General features: G+C 49.8%; 1 protein-coding gene across 2 annotated transcripts in view; it reads right to left on the minus strand.

Annotated features, from left to right (window-relative positions):
• Positions 1–10,391: 10,391 nt before the first annotated feature.
• The window catches only part of GRHL1 (grainyhead like transcription factor 1), a 44,753-nt gene continuing 39,036 nt past the window's right edge, over positions 10,392–16,108 (minus strand). For both annotated transcript variants that reach the window (XM_052810073.1, XM_052810071.1), the window contains exons 15-16: positions 14,692–14,756; positions 10,392–13,614 (exon numbers count right to left, since the gene is read on the minus strand). In XM_052810073.1, the coding sequence (XP_052666033.1) occupies positions 13,500–13,614; positions 14,692–14,756 (180 nt within the window). In that variant the 3' untranslated portion in view covers positions 10,392–13,499. The remainder of the gene's footprint in view (positions 13,615–14,691; positions 14,757–16,108) is intronic.

Raw genomic sequence — 16,108 nt, forward strand, 5'->3', positions numbered from 1 at the left:
GAGCGAGCGCGGTGCTCGACAGCGCGTTGGAGGGAAGGGGAGTGCAAACGTGCAGTCCCTCCGCGCTGTCGTGCTGCGTGTGGGCCAGCTGCCCGGGGGGAGATCTCATTTATCGCTGCGGGCTATCGAATAGCACAGCAAATCCCCCCCGGCCGCTGGGCAAGGAGCCCCAGCCCTCCCCGGCAAACTGCGTACGTGTCTGCTAGCAGGGACGGGCTGTGACACAGCAGCCTTTGCCCAAAGGGAGGACGAAAAACACGGTCCTTGCGTGCCATCCCCAACCGGTGTGAGTCGAAAGTCGACTTCGTCGTCGCCTGCATCTTTCGTGTTCGCTTTCAGAAACAGATTGAGCTTTCAGTATGTGGATAAGCAGCCAAGGAGCGGGTGAGCAGCCAGCACAGCATAAGGAAACATAGCCAGGTTACGGCAAAAGGGAAGGGTTTAAGAGAAGAGCCACACGGACTGTTTCCCACTTTATTTTGGACCCCGGGTGCTTATAGAATAAACACACGCTGCCAATTTTTTTTTTTTTTCTCCACTCCCCAAAACACGTTTCTCTCTGAAGAAATTCTGACTGCATCAAACGCTTCCTGAGACTTGGCAGTACTACAGAGGGAAATCACCACTCGACCAGATTTCTTCTGAGTATGTGAAACATAATGTTTACTGAATTAAAAAACCCAATCCACAAATATTGATTACAGGTGAGGACCGTCCCGAGATCCACCGTAATAGAAATAATAAAGTAAGTGACAGTAATAAGTATGACACACTAGCGCACCATCTGCTCGCTCAAGTGCACCATCTGGTTTTTCTACTGCTGCTATTCGTGCCCTGATCTTATTTTAGTGGCACCAGAAGATGGATTCAAATACCAGCAAAAATAAAAATGACATGTTATTTATTTATTGTTCTGCTTAAGTGGATGTCTTCATTGGATTCACCATTCTCTTGACCTCAATATTACTGTTAGGTAAACCCACGCGTATTTTCTGACACACAGTATATTAAAGCCTTAGCAATGCTGACAGATATTCCCCTCTTTCGGTCATCTCACGACTTGCTTGGGCAGGTATCAAGCCTATGTGCAAACATGTGTTTCATCCTGAGTCATCTTTCACATTTTATTAAGTCTGAAGTGTTTTCATGCAGCACTCGGATGCTGGGAAGACATCCCGTGTGACCAGAGACCAACTTCTGGACCATCGGACATCGTTCACACACTCACAGCTGGGGGTAACTGGTACCACAGACTTCCACCCGGCAGGAGTGGCCTCACATGCAGAATTAGCGATGGTCTCCTTGCAGTCAGAGAGAAGGTTGTCCAGCACCAACGCTGCCATCTCCTCTAGGACGTTGCCCATGTGCACCTGAGGACTACTGGTGCAGCACCGAGCACAGCACGGTGCCAAGCCCAAGGGAGGTCTGTGGGTGGGGGGATTTGACTGATCACCAGCATCCAGCTGTCTCGTCATAGGTGTTTAGTTATCTCTTCGCCGGCTCTCAGCCAAGGTCCATGTGTGGTCAGAAGAGATGGTTGATGGGGTCTTTCCGTTTGGCCACTGCGGGCAGCTCACTAAGGGTCATCTGTTTTGACACCAAATGAGGTTTGTTAAAAATCCGGGCATTTTTTCCCATTCCTCACAACGCTTCTGGATTACCCAGCTGGTACCAGAGGGGCTTTCTGCATGGCTCAGATGTACAACTTCTGTCTCCTGTCACGTTTGATAACCTGAGACACTACTGAGCATCTCCAAAGGCTTCCCCCAACACCCCTTTCTGGGAAGGGGCCCCTCTTATGGGCCTGGGAAGGGCCATGACATCCCAGGCATGGTTGCTGCCTCTTGGGTCACGTCTCTAAGCAGACCTTAAAATAAGAGTCCATTTTACTTCTGGGCTAGTGCCTTATCTGTATTTTTTCTCCCTCCACCCCACGGTGACTCCTGACCCTGCGCTTCCCGGGGAATTAATCACTCGCACGTCCCTAGTCCGCATCACCCATCCTGCAGCCTCTCCTGCTCCTCCCTGCAGCTGCGTCTCCCACCCTTCCCTTCTTCCCTTCCCCAGCCCTGCAGAGCCTCTCCCTCTACCTTCTTGGCCCTATCCTGGCAAAACGTTAAGAATAAGGAACATCCATGCAAAAAAATAACTATCTTGGGTTGGAGTTAATGACCATCACTGAAAACGAGACAGATGAGAGGGCCCGGGAGGGGCAGGAGACCAGCCAGGGCATCCTTGGGCAGAAGTAAGCACAAGAGCTTGTGTGGAGGAGAAGGGGACAGATGAGATGACCACCTTCAAGCGACTGACCTTGGCACCAAACGCCTTCACTGCTGCCCTCCTGCACGTGGATGTGCTCACAGACACCAAGGCTCAGCCCTGGTTGCCTCCGGACGTTTCCCGGCCAGGGCTGAGGAACCTGGCCGTGGGGCCACCGGCGCAGCGGGAGCGTGGTCCTCCCCACCTCGACGCTCGCAGGTGCACGGGGTCTGCAGCAGCAGAACAGCAGGAGACAAAAGCTGAGTTACCCCTGCTCTGCACGCTCAGCTTCGCTTGCTGCTTCCTTCCACAACATAAATGCCTGAAATAACGTCTGAGTGAGTGCCACCGTGAATTTTGCTGTATTAAATCCTCCCCATGACAGCTAGCTGTCACATACACTGACATCCAAACCGAGATGCGGTCGCTAACCCATTATATTTGTAAATAAACTCCTCACCAGCCAGTGTGGTTTCTGGCTGTGGCACCACCTTCTTCCAGTTTCCTCGGACCGCGCTGTGCCCACTCCTGTCTCTGCTCCTCGCCGTGGGGTCTCCGTCCGCGCGCACCTCACACCTCCCTTTGCCTCCCCAAACACTGCTTGGTGGCCAAAACAGCAGTGCTCTTAAAAACATGTAGTTTCCAGCTGAGTCAGCCCATGCTCCCACCCAGGTGAGGGGGTTTCTGCATCCCTCTCCAATGCCACCTTCCTGCTGGGGGCCCAAGCAGAGCTGCACGCCGCAGGACGGACGGCAAACCCAGGGACAAGGACACGTCCCTGTTGAATGGCACCAAAGCAGAGGAAGGCTGGAGCTGGGGACAGGATTGCTTGCAAGGGTAATATCCCCCCCGCAACGCTAGCCCTCAAACTATACAACTAATAATTATATGTTCTGCGCCCTCCATATCTATAATGCTGAATTAACATCGTGCTTTACAATTAAGTGTATATATTACGCAGACACAATCAAGTATGGGATTTTACTGCTGACAAATACATTTTCCATTAAGAGCTGAATAAATAAAAGCCACCTATGTTCTTCTGAGCCTTTGGGGGGAAAAGTCAGTAGCAATTGAATCGCTCAACAGTTTAAACCCCTGTCCTAGTGTCTAAGGGGGGTGCCTCACACCAGCGATGTCCACATCCCATCCCTGCCCCAGCTAAGGAGCTGGAAAACTGAAATTCCTGCCCATGTGGTACTTCCCCAGCAGTATTGCTGGTCACAGATGACTTAATCTCCTCCACCCACTCGCTCAGAAGCAGAACATACCCCGCTTGCTGCTTGGATAAAGTATCCCACCAGGGTGGGCTGCTGAATGTGACTTGATGCTTTTTCTCGTTAACAAGTGCTTGCTTGGACTCACTTGCTGTTACTCCCCTTGCACAGTGGAGATCCTAATGCCCCCCTTCGAAGGCACTTTCCCACTCAGTTTTACACTGTTTACATAAAAAGGGCAAGGAGTCCCCATTTTTTTCACAGCGTTGGTAAAGCCTTACGTCAGCCTCGGGTGTGCACTTCCCCTCCGCTACTGCAGTGCTTCAGGTTGTTAAGATGCAATGAGACAACTAATGTGAAATAAGCTCAGGCTCTAATTCTGGGCTGCGTCTCTTCTGGTTCGTAGCTGTGCTATTTCCCCTTCCCGAGTATGGGTGACACTGTTTACACTGAATTTCTTTCCCCTCGAGCATCCTTCCATGGTGCCAGCAGAGCAGAGAAATGGGTCTCAGGGCTTTCAAGCTGAAGGAGCTTCAGCCACCTTCTTCCCACTACAGGTTTTCTGTCCCCTCAGCTTTCACATAGTATCTGTCCTTCCCTGTAAAATTTGATTGCGCTATGCGTTAGAAATAACCTACTGCTCCCGGGCACAGCAAGACCTCCTCGCTGCTCAGTGAGCATCCCGTGCTGCTGGGATGCTGCCCAGGAGGAAGCGCACTGGCTTTGATTGAGTTCCTGGTAACAAAATACGCCATTTAACATCGGATGGTTTACTCCACTCCAAACAATTGCTTGGGCTGTTCCAGCTCCAGGATTGCTTTTTTCCTCTCCCAGCTTTCTTAGTTTTAATTCAGTTTGTGAGTAAAACCCATTTATATCGTATTCGATACCAAGCTCTTCCCTCAGCACTCAGTGTTTTAGCCTAGGAAATGGAAAGCTGGAAAGGGGAAAGTAGCATAAGAGACTTGCCCAGAGCAAAGCCCCGAGATCCAGGATCTTCTCACCTCCAGGACAGCTTGATCTTGTGATCTCTGTGATACCTGTAACGTGGACCCCATCTCTGGCTAAAATCCACTGCGGCTGGAGCAGGAAAATGGTTATACTGGGAGATGGCTAAGCTCCAGGTGTCAGCGCGGGGTTGCCCGGCACTCAGCTGTGGCTCAGTAAAGACGTACCGATGGGCTGCGCAGGACTTGAGCCTCTGAGGCTGCTGGATGCGCGTGGGATGATGCTGCAGGGCTCACAGCACGCTGTCTGGGCATGGAGCTGTAACACCAGTACCTAGCATCACCATCCGGCTGCTGGTCCTCTCCTTGCATCCCATGTTCAAGCCTCCTGTCTCACCCACAAGGAAGGGTGCTCCCCTTCCTCGTCTCACCTCCCACTCAGGCTCAAGCCTCAGTCCTAGCTGCGCTCACCACCCCATTCTCCGAGTCTCCACTGTCCTCTCTGAGACACCCCGGTACCAGTAGGTACCATTTTATTTTCATATTTATAACAAAATCACCACTTCATCTCTCTGATCTCTTGGTACCGTTTCCTGCAGGAGACCCACCACATACCTTCACAAGACAAGAGGCACAAGCCAAAACACAGGAGGTGCCGTCGGAACATCAGGAAACACGTTGTTACTGTGAGGGCGACCCAGCGCTGGCACAGGTTGCCCAGGGAGGCTGTGGAGTCTCCATCCTTGGAGATATTCAGAAGCCATCTGGGCGCAGTCCTGGGCAAATGGCTCTGGGTGGCCCTGCTTGAGCAGGGGGGTTGGACCAGGTGACCTTCCGAGGTCCCTTCCAACCTCAACCATGCAGTGACCCTGTGAAGAGCAGCCTGAGGATGAACATTCACAGTTCTGCTGAATGGGAAAGGCCACATACTGGGGAGAAACACTGCTTTCACCCCCAAACCTTCCCCACACGCAGTAATTCCCAACTTCATGGTCAAACTGAGCCCTGGCCACAGCTCCTTCTGCTCCACAAGCACCGTCCCTCCTTTTCTCCCAAGCCAAGTGATTGACCAAAACAAGCTGAGCTGTGAATACCCTGCCTGAATACCTTAACCTGCAGGTTTGTGCTTCCATTTCAGTGGCAGACAGACTTCACTGGCTGAGACTTATTTTTTACCCAGCTCTACCAGTCTCAGGCCAGGTTCTCCTTCTCCCTTCACCTGGGCGTGAAATGCCAGTCACTGCAGCCAGTCAGGCCCCCGCCGGCCAGATTTCCACCTGCTATCTCTGCACTTTATGGCATTCACATGGTCTGTCACACTGTATTACATCCGCCCGAGTGCCGTCGTCAGGGAGCTTGAATATGCTTCGTAAAAGCCTCGAAATATACCTTTGGAGCAAAATAACAGCGGGGTAATGGATAGATGTAATACAGCGTGAAGAAAACCTTGAGGATCAGTGGGAGAGAAAGAGTTGTCAAAGTAGGGCAATAGGGGGAAATTCTGCCAAGAAATTAAATATTGCAAAATTTGATGGCATTGAAGAGCATCATTAACCCCAAGCATTTAGGAAGTGGAAGATGGACCTGAAGGAAAAAAAAAAAAAGCAAAGGAGAGTAATTTAGGGTCATAACAATCTTCTTCATTTACCTTCCTCTTGAGGCATTGTGCTGCTTTTGGCTGGGACAGTTAATTTTCCTCACAGTAGCTGGTATGGGGCTATGTTTTGAATTTGTGCTGAAGACAGTGTTGACAATGCCGAGATGTTTTAGTTATTGCTGAGCAGTGCTCACACAGAGCCAAGGCCTTTTCTGCTTCTCACCCCACCCCACCAGCAGGTAGGCTGGGGTGCACAAGAATTTGGGAGGGGACACAGCCGGGACAGCTGACCCCGACTGACCACAGGGATATCCCACACCATATGACGTCATGCTCAGTGTATAAAGCTGGGGGAAGAAGGAAGGGGGGACGTTCGGAGTGACAGCGTTTGTCTTCCCACGTAACCATTGTGATGGAGCCCTGCTTTCCTGGAGATGGCTGAACACCTGCCTGCCCATGGGAAGTGGTGAATGAATTCCTTGGTTGGCTCTGCTTGTGTGCATGGCTTTTGCTTTACCTATTAAACTGTCTTTATCTCAACCCACGAGTTTTCTCACTTTTACTCTTTGGATTCTCTCCCCCATCCCACTGAGGGGGGGGGGCAAGCAAGCAGCTGTGTGGTGCCTAGCTGCCAGCTGGGGCTAAGCCATGACCGTCCTTTTCCACATTCCCTCTACAGTCCTGGAGGAGAGCTCAAAATTTTCCTTGAAAAAACCAACAAAAGTCAGCACGGGGTCCCGAGGGTGCTGCTGGCCATGGATGGGGCAATGCCACGGCCCCCAGCCCTGCAGCACAAATGGATGAGTGGGGACAAGCTGTCTCCACAGAGATCGGGTGGATTTGAGCCCCTCTCTTGCCAACACCATCGCCCCTGCTGCAGGGGAAGCCCACAGGCATGCAGCGTCCCCATGGGCCGGGCTGGGGGTCACTCGCAGGCGAAGCTCCGCACAGGACTGCCATGAGGTGCCAGCTCATTTAGGAACAGCCACATGGCATGGCAAGGGGTGACTGAAGCAGCAACAGATTGGTTTTTTAGCTTGCCATCACTGATTTTATAACTGTCTCCTTTTGTCTCACGCATGATCCTGACCTGGGGCTTTGTACACGGCAAGTCTTGACCAGCCTCTTGCCTGCAGCCTGGGCTCTTTTTTAAGCACGCAGAGCAGAAGCAAGTGGGAGAGCAAGAGCTGGTTTGGGGCCCCAACTCCCACAAGATGGGGGACCTAGCACTGCTGCTCCCCTTGGCCAGCACTGGCTGACATGCTCAAAGCAAAGTACTTCAAGCGAGAAGAGTCACGGAGCAGAGACTGTGGAGACATGACCCGCAGAGCTGACCACCAAGTGATTTTTACTTTATTTACTTCATTAATGTTTGCAAAGCTCATGTAATTATTTACTTTAAGAAAAAAAAAAACCAAAACAAAACAAAAAACCAAAACCCAAGCAAACCTTATCATGACAGAATTAAAAGTGGCACCAAACCAAGCGCTGGCAAGAACCCCAGTGCCGCCAGCACAGCTGCCTGGCAGAGCTGACGCCAGTCCCCGCGCTCTTGTCCCGGGGCATCCGTCACCCCTCCGAGCAGGGCTGAGCATCGCCCCACGGAGCAGTCCCCATGACAGCAGCTGCTCCAGCCAACGCGCCTCTCCAGGCAGGGGACCGGGCTCTGCCCGGGCACGCGCCGACGGCCGGAGCGGGCAAGTTGGTTCAAGCCGGGCTGCCTGGCGGCGGCAGGACTGCGCCCTCTCCGCCCCAAGCCATCGAGCCCTGAAAGGGCAGGTGCGGGCGTGACAGGTTGGCAGGGCCAGCGCTGCCCAGCCGGGGCTCCATCCAGCTCCCCTCATCCGCCAGGCACTGAGGAACCACGGGACGCGATTTCCCTGGTGCTGGGGAACCACAGGACTCGATTCGCCAGCCTTTCCCCACATCGCTTCGCCCCCGCTCCAGATTTCACTCCAATTTACACCATCTTTTCCAGCCTGGTGGCAGCAGCCACCCACACGCCACGCTCCATCATCCCTCGCTGCCATCGATCCCTGAGCCTGGGGCCGTCCCCACCTCCAGGCATCAAACCCCCAAGAGGCACAAACACTTTTCCACCGTGTTCCCACTCTTCAGAGCTGCCTCCGGCCTCAGCCACGCACCTTTCCTCTGCCCAGCGCGTGCTTCCCACCCATCAAACTGCGGAGGAGGTGACGGGCCCGCGGGCCAGCGCCAGGCTCGGGATGCCGCCCAAGACAACCAGCGCTGCAGCGGGAGCACGCAAGTTCAACCCCATTGACACTGGTCACCAGCTGGTATTTGCACACGCGTATGCAGCCTGCAGGACGTCCGCGCTGGAGAGATGGCAAAATAAATAATGCTTAAGCCAGCAGGCATGCCGTCTACCCGCAAGCTGCGTGCGCAGGCAAACAGATCGATGGTGTAACGGAGCATTGCCCTGCGCAAACAAGAAACTGCAAGATGCACCAAAAACCCCGCAACCACCCCAGCAACAGCAGCTACTGAAACTAGCCAAGAAGAAAAGAAAAGCCAAAATATGGCTTCTGCAGTATTGTGAGCTATGCAAATGTAGCCAGCACTGGTGGTATGGTAGGGTAGTCCAAGATCAAAGAGCAAAACAAATTATAAAAGCTCCTATTTTTTTCATTAGACCAATTCATCTAGTTGAGGTGTCATCTAAATATTATCTAATATTAAATAATTTAATCTTAATAATAAATCATCTAAAATACCAAACAAACCAAACAGAGGAGCATGTAAGCTCTATGCTCTTGCAAAGCCTTGAGAAAAAGCTCTTGCAATTAACAGACAAAAGATCCATCAAGAAGCTGCAGAATTCAGCTTTCCCATAGGAAAAGAGATCAGATCTTAAAAGCTTAACTAAATGTTTGTGATATTAGAGCCCCGAGCCACACCCCAGGGAAGCAGCACGGATCTCCCTGTAAGGCTGCCTGGCTTGGGAGTTCAAAGCTTCATCTTTGGGAGTTCACCTTTCATCCACTGATGCTCTGCTGCAGATAAGACCTGCTTAAAAACACACTTTAAATTCACTTGAATAGAAAAGAGCCGACAGGGTGGCAGGAGGCGGTGGGAGGGCTGGCGCAGGCGCAGGCAGGCACACACCGCATAAAGGCTTAGGAAGACGAAGGTATCGCGTGCCCAGAGGAGAGGGGGTAGCAGCCATTTTGCAGCCGGCCCGACAGCAGATCCACCCTCACGCCGAGGCTTGCTGGGAGATGGCTACCACGCTGCAAACCGACTGTACGGGGGCTAAACCCTGCTCAAAATTCCAGCGGGCACCGACTCAGGTGGAGATGATTCTCAGCATCCCCCAGCACTTTTGCATCACCCAGTGCACCCCAGGACTTGCTGGGTGACATCCTGCAGCATCTTCCTACATCTGGGACACAAACTCTGCAAGCGCAGCCCATATGAGAACTAGAAATAAATAAGTTAATAAATAAAAAGCGTTACTGGCCGCCTTCTAGCCCAGAAATCTTCTGCCACCCACGCTGCTCCCCACTGAGCCCCGGGCATGCCGACACAAACCCAGCAGTTGGGAAGGTGCTGGCGCAGAAGCTGCCCCACAGCAGCACCCTGCAACCGCTGCAGGGACTGGGGAGCCAGCTAAAGCAAAAGCTTGTCGAGACATTTTCTGACAGTGAAAAAGAGGAGGTAAACACCTCTCCAGACGCTAGAGCAACAGCAGCGTTAAGATTCTTCTGGAGAACTAGCATGGACTATAACTGAGTGTTTTCATCTCAGGGAAGTCAATGCTTGCAGCTTCACCGGTGGTCCCCTGCACCTCCTGGGAAGTGCCAGTTATGACCAGCTCCTCCTGGAAAGACACCCACTGCGATCACGGGCTGGTGATTACACAAAGCACCTTGGACCTGGCAGCCAGGGACAGCCGCTGGCACCGCTGCGAGCCCACAGCTCCCCCCTCCAGGCATGGGAGACCCCATCCGCCCCTGCACGGGGCGCAGAAGGCAGCAATGCCCCCCATGCTTTTGTTCAACCTCCAGCAGAGACCGTCAGGCATCACCGACCCACTACACATCTGAGCTTACCAATGGCTGTTTGGTTTTGGTTTACTGCCAAAGGAAAGGGTCCCATGGAAACAAAATGCTACACAGCTTCCCCGCACCAAAAGTGAATGAAGTCTGTTGAAATCAAGCAGGGAATGAGAATGGGACTAAGCATTTCTTATGTGGAATAACAGCAAGGCTGGCATTGGGATTATTTTCTTCTGCAAAGAAGAGAAGAGAAACTAGAAAATGATCACTGGGGTTTTGTTTTATAGATCCCCTGTCAATGGAAAAATAAAGGGGTAAGAGCAGATGCTTTTACTATAGAAAAGACTCATCATTAGAAATGAACATATAAAATTTAATAGCTTGGTTTAAAATACATTTTCAATTAAAAAACAGCAGGCAAACAAAAAAAAAATCTGTTTCATAAAACATACATGACATTGCTGCTACTGTTAAAAGACCCGTGTCCCAGTATATCTTATAGTGGAAAATAATCGTCAGATTTAGTTCACATACTTCATTAAGCAGTAAAAAGAAATAACATTCATGTCAATCTTACCTCTATGGAGACTCTAAATCTACTTCCCTGACCCTAGACTGAGTTTCTGTAATAAAACTTCAATTTTCAATAAAAATGTGTAAATATATATACGTATTCTATATATCAGGTTTTAAAAAAATTCCCTTGCCATAGTAACATTATTCCCGTGACTGATGAAGGGAAGCCCAAGCGGCGGGCTGGTGTTGGCTGGGTACGAGTCCCGTGGCTGCTCTGCAGGCGGTGGATTCCTGTACGGGGTGGCACGTGTCGGCCAAGTCTCTTCAGTGCCATACTGCACTCTGGCTTCAAGCCCACGGGCTCCGTCCACACGCCCACAGTTGTGGATGCATCCATGTGGAGTTTGCTCGACTCTGGCCACAGAGCAAAGAGGGGAGCATGCGGCACCCAGAGCGTTGGCAATACTCCGTGGGGCCCGTCAATGGAGGAGGAGGAGGGAGGGAGTAATGGAGCAGTCTATGAACCAGCTCAGGATTGGTCCAAACACAAATCCCAAAATACTGCATTTCATATAAATCATTAAAAAAATATGGTGGGGAGGGACTTCAAGTGGTCACCTAGTCTCAGCACCAAGGGAAAATCAACTATAGCTGTGAAAGTCCAGAGATACCTTTGCCCAGCCTGGCTCTGAAGACCTCTGATGCCAAACTCCAATGCCTCCCTGGGCAACTTGCTCTTCTTACTAGAAAAAGCCACCTCGACACCTAGCCTGAATGTCTGCAGTTTACGCCCACTACTTCTCATTGTGCTTGCGATGGACCGGGAGAACGCTCCCACGTGTTGGAGGCTGCTCCCCTCAACCTTCCCTTCTGAAGATGACCCCTCACCAGGCAACTCATCCAGCCCTTCCTCCTCGGAAGCCACAAGCTCTGGCTGAAGGACTGGCCGGTCTGGCCTCTCGGGGACATCCGATAGGACTGGGCTCTGCTGGAAGGGCACAACGCTCCAGCAGAGGCCTCGGCAATGCCAAGTAGAGCAAAAGGCAGGTCTCCTATTTCTTGCAGGCCATGCTCCTGTTTATCAACTCAACATGGCATTTGCCTCCTTCTTCCAAACAGCAGCATGACACAGCTGAACAACATTCGGTTACAATTCGTTAACCGTTAAGTAGAATCGTTAACCATTAAGTAGAATCATATCCTACTTTTCCAGGCTATTTCTCCAGCCTATCCAGATTGACCTTCACATTCTAGGTGAGGCACGTGCAGCTCTTTCCAGCTTTGTGCTGTCTGAAAATGTTATAAACCTCTCTTTCATTATCCAGATCCCTAACAAAAGCACTAAGTGACGCTGGACCTGGTACTCACACTCATCTGCTCACCCTGTAACGCAGGTTTTTGCCTTACAGCCAAGTGCTGCTATTTAAGTGTTCCCCTCTCACTTGCTACTAACCAGAGGGTGCCTTTCCTTCATAAGCACATGCACGTGATGAGTAAATACTGTACAATCTACTGCAGAGCAGTATTTTCTGGAGGTGTCTGGCACTCCCAGCTGGGGCTAGGCTCAGGATGCCTGCTACCAGCTGCCCATTTTGTCTCTCCACCTCAGCAGCGGGTCAATGCCCAACGATGTACATAACACCAGGAAAGCTTAACCTGCTTGCAGCCCCTAGTTCCCACTAACACTTGGCCTGCTGTGCCGGGTTGCCACCTTCCTCTCTCAAAAGCCTTGCTTGTGCACTTCCAAGTCGTTGACATCCTAGGTAGGACCTTGCAAGCTGGCTCCGACCCATGGGTTCATCCAGCCTGAACTGCTGTTAAGGCTCAGCTGGATGCTGCCCGCAAGTACACTACTACAGGAAAAAAATCCACCCTCCAGAAGACCTTCTTCCTGAGCCCCAGAAGTGAGATTTCAAGGAAACTGCATCTGCTCAGCTCCTCTTGGGACCCAGCTCTCAGACTCAACCCAAATCACCTCCCAGGGCAGCCGTACGCAGCTGTTTCAGGGGTCAAACTGGCAGTTCATAGGAGAAGCCAGGACTGCTGTCGCCTGGCTGTGCAGGAGGGTTTAGGAGTGAGCTGGTACCTTTTTCCTTCCATGCAGGAAGATCCATGTTGAACAAGCAGGTCTCTTGTGCCTTCTATGAAAGTACAAACGTGTGCTCACCTTTGGTGCGTGTTAAGGGTTTGTCTGTTTTTAAATAGCTACATTAAATATCTGTTTTCTCTGTATATGGCATCCTTTTAGATGGGCTTCATTGCATATATTCACGGTATATACAGAACACCATATTTTATATATATTATATATCACTTGTATGTACACATTTACAAACCTTCAAAAAAATATTGCACTTATATACAATGTAGCTTCATCTGATGAGAGTTCACACAGTTACTAAGGCGAGTTCTTCATAAGCAAGGCAGTTTTACATTCCCCCCCCCAAATGACACAAGTGATTTCAACAAGTCTGCCCTGTTCAAGAGTAAACATTATAAAGACTTTTCTCCAACCTGCACGCAATTCCTACTAGTATCAATTAGTAGTTTTGCAGCTCTACCTAGCAGAAAACAGCCCAATAAAATGGTATTAGCTGATAACAGGCTCAAACATAGATACTGAATAGATAAATAAGATATCATCATTCTAAAAGGCCACCTTCCAGGAGTTTTCCCCTCCCTTATTTACTAGTGTTTTATACACGCTCTCTAATCGCAGATCTTTGTTCGCTCATTTCAAGTGCAAATAAGGTCATGAGCATTGCAATGTTCTTTGGAAAGAACAGAAACACAAATGTATTAAGCAAAACCACTGCTCTGTTCCCCAGAACAAGTCAACACCTGGCTTTCTTCTGGAGAAGGCGATTAGTGTTTTGCCCAACATCCTAAATTATGAGAAAAACGTTCACTTGAGACCTTTAAAATCCACAGAGGATCCATGATCTTAGATCTCAGTGAGAGTGAGCTTGTAAGATCCTCCAACTTCTTCAATCTGCAACTGGAAGGTATCTTCGTTAGAATAGTGTTTCACAATGTTATCATCCATGTTGACCAGAATTCTGGAAAAATAAAGTAAGTCAGGGAAATATTACAGTACTAAATGCTAAAGACAGCAAAGGCGCCCTCAAGTCTCAGAAAGTCTGGGCTGCCCAGAGGTAATGCAAGATGCCCGCTCACCTATCATCTCTGACCCACTGCTTCCTATAGCAGATTTAGCTGTTCCTACCCAAACCTGCCATCAAGGCTTGCAGCCGTGCTTCTAGGATCTGAACGAAAGGGTTAAGTCTTGGCTCCTGGACCAGGGAGGGAGGGAGATCTCAGAACTGGCAGAAATCCTTCTGAAGCTCCAGACGCCTGGGCAACCTTGGGGCTCTGAACTGGTTTGTCTGACAGCCAGTGGTTTAGCTATCATCAATTCAAACCTCTTCCAGTTGTTCTGGTGGATTAATTCTGCTATGAAAGCACAAGCCTTGAAACTACATTCCAAAAGTGATGAAAGGACAGATTTTTCCAGCCAGAGGGGCTTTGGGGAAGGGGCTAAGACACCGAAGTGACTTTAGAGAAAAAAACCAAGAAAATTACTGAGAGATTAAAAGGAAAACCAAAAGCAGACATGTTCAGGGACTTGACCATTTATGTTACAAAATAAAAGGACTGTGGAGCGTGGCCTCTGTGGGGAACGGGTACTTCACAAGTAAAGCTCTCTCCAGTTTAGCACATAAAAAGACAAGCAGGTGTAGTAATTGTACCCAAACATGGACATAGCGAGTACCACTGGAACAATTTAACATGGGTTAAAGCAGGTTCTTTGTCACTGGGAGTCTTTAAACAAACTGAACCCTTCTTCCTCTGACACGATCAACTCTGGCTCAAATAGCAATTAACTTGGAGAGGTCCTGTGACTTGTATTTACCCAGGAAGTCAGACTACATATTTCTATAGGACCCTTCCAGTCTTCTGCTCTATGAATGACATTGGAATAGGATTAGTACGTTGCGTGCATGCACAAACACAAGCATCTGTGAATGGCATTTGCGTATGTGCAGTGCGTGGAGGAATTATAAAGCAGATTTGCCTGCAGGCTTGAAAAAAGGAGTTCATATTCTCAGACAGTCACTGCACAGGTACATACTCACCCTTTTTTACATTTTTTGAAGATTTTTCCTATTTTGTCAAAAGGAACATCATACTTGTCAGATATCTACAACAAAAGAAAGCAAGCATTGGCGAAGCAAGGAGACTGCTGGCATTGTCTTCCACTTACTATTTTACAGAAAGGAACAAAAAAAGGTCTGCAGATGAAAACAACTGCTGTGCCCTATAAAGGCAATACTAAATCCTGAACTATAACATAAGCCTGTAGATGAGAAACCCTCCTCTGCAGTTTGCCAACTTCCGTGCAAAAAAATTGAATCATGCTCTAAACCTGGCCACTGACTTCTCATACAGCAACCCCCTACCCCCACACCAAAAAGCCCACGCATCAAAAAACCACACCACACTCTGGCTCTCATCCTCTCTTGGCTCTCTGTTGCCTTAGCATATCAAAACCCATTTTTAAATTCAGTGTCAAAGGGATCAGGTGAAAACTAGTCATCGCAGTGGCTGGTGCAGGAAGAAAATAGCAACAGAGCAAAGACCTCTGCTGCTAAGGACACGAGCTGATCAGAAACGTCCCCCTTGCCTAGCAGGGTGACCTCAGTGTGAAACCACAGCCACTAGCCCTGGCACTTCACCATACAAACCTTCAGAAAGTCACGAGGTCAGTAACCTAAGCCTGGTTTACTTTGGCAAATTGCTCTATCACACCGACAGCAAGTACCAAACCAATATGCCGTTTTCAGGGTGCAAAGGCACAGGGGGCTTCCTCCAAGCTACAGTTGTGAGCTCTTGGTTCCTTGCTTTAAGAAGCCAAAAGTGAAACAACAAAGGTGCAGCTTCACTTCAAGACCATGGGATAAGGGACGACTTCATAGCCTTCAATCGCCCTCCCCATTAGCCCCCCACCTCCAGCCTGCCTGCGCTGGCAAAGCTCCACAGCCAGGAGTGAGCTTCAGGTTACAGAATCACCTCTGGGTCCCAAAGCTAACAGCAAGACCTGGCTGTACAGCCCCAAAACCTCCGTCCTCTGAGCACTGACAAGGCATTAGTCACAGAAGGAGACAGCCAGAAACGTCAGTTTTGAGCTTGTGCCAAACATTACACCATTCCTTGGAGTTAAACTCTGTATTTCCTTTGCAGCAGTGCAGCAGCAGGGGCAGTGGAAGGCTATTTTGAAAGTCAAGTACCAGAGAGCAATTTCATGCACGTGTGCACAGATATATAAAACTCTTCAAGCACACTCAGAAGCCGGGACTTGGAGCTCTTCATAAGCAGGTTATGAAGGGGGAGGGGAGGCCCCAAACAAGGATTTGAAAGGCTGAAATAAACCCAAGCTACTGAACACAGGCTGGAAATCACTCCATCTTCTAATTAAAATACCCTTTCTGACATGAGAAACATCCACAGCGGGAGTCTGTTGACCATTTTTTGACAAAAAAAAAAAAAAAAAAA

This window comes from Harpia harpyja, chromosome 15 (genome assembly GCF_026419915.1).
Source record: "Harpia harpyja isolate bHarHar1 chromosome 15, bHarHar1 primary haplotype, whole genome shotgun sequence".
Taxonomy (NCBI): domain Eukaryota; kingdom Metazoa; phylum Chordata; class Aves; order Accipitriformes; family Accipitridae; genus Harpia; species Harpia harpyja.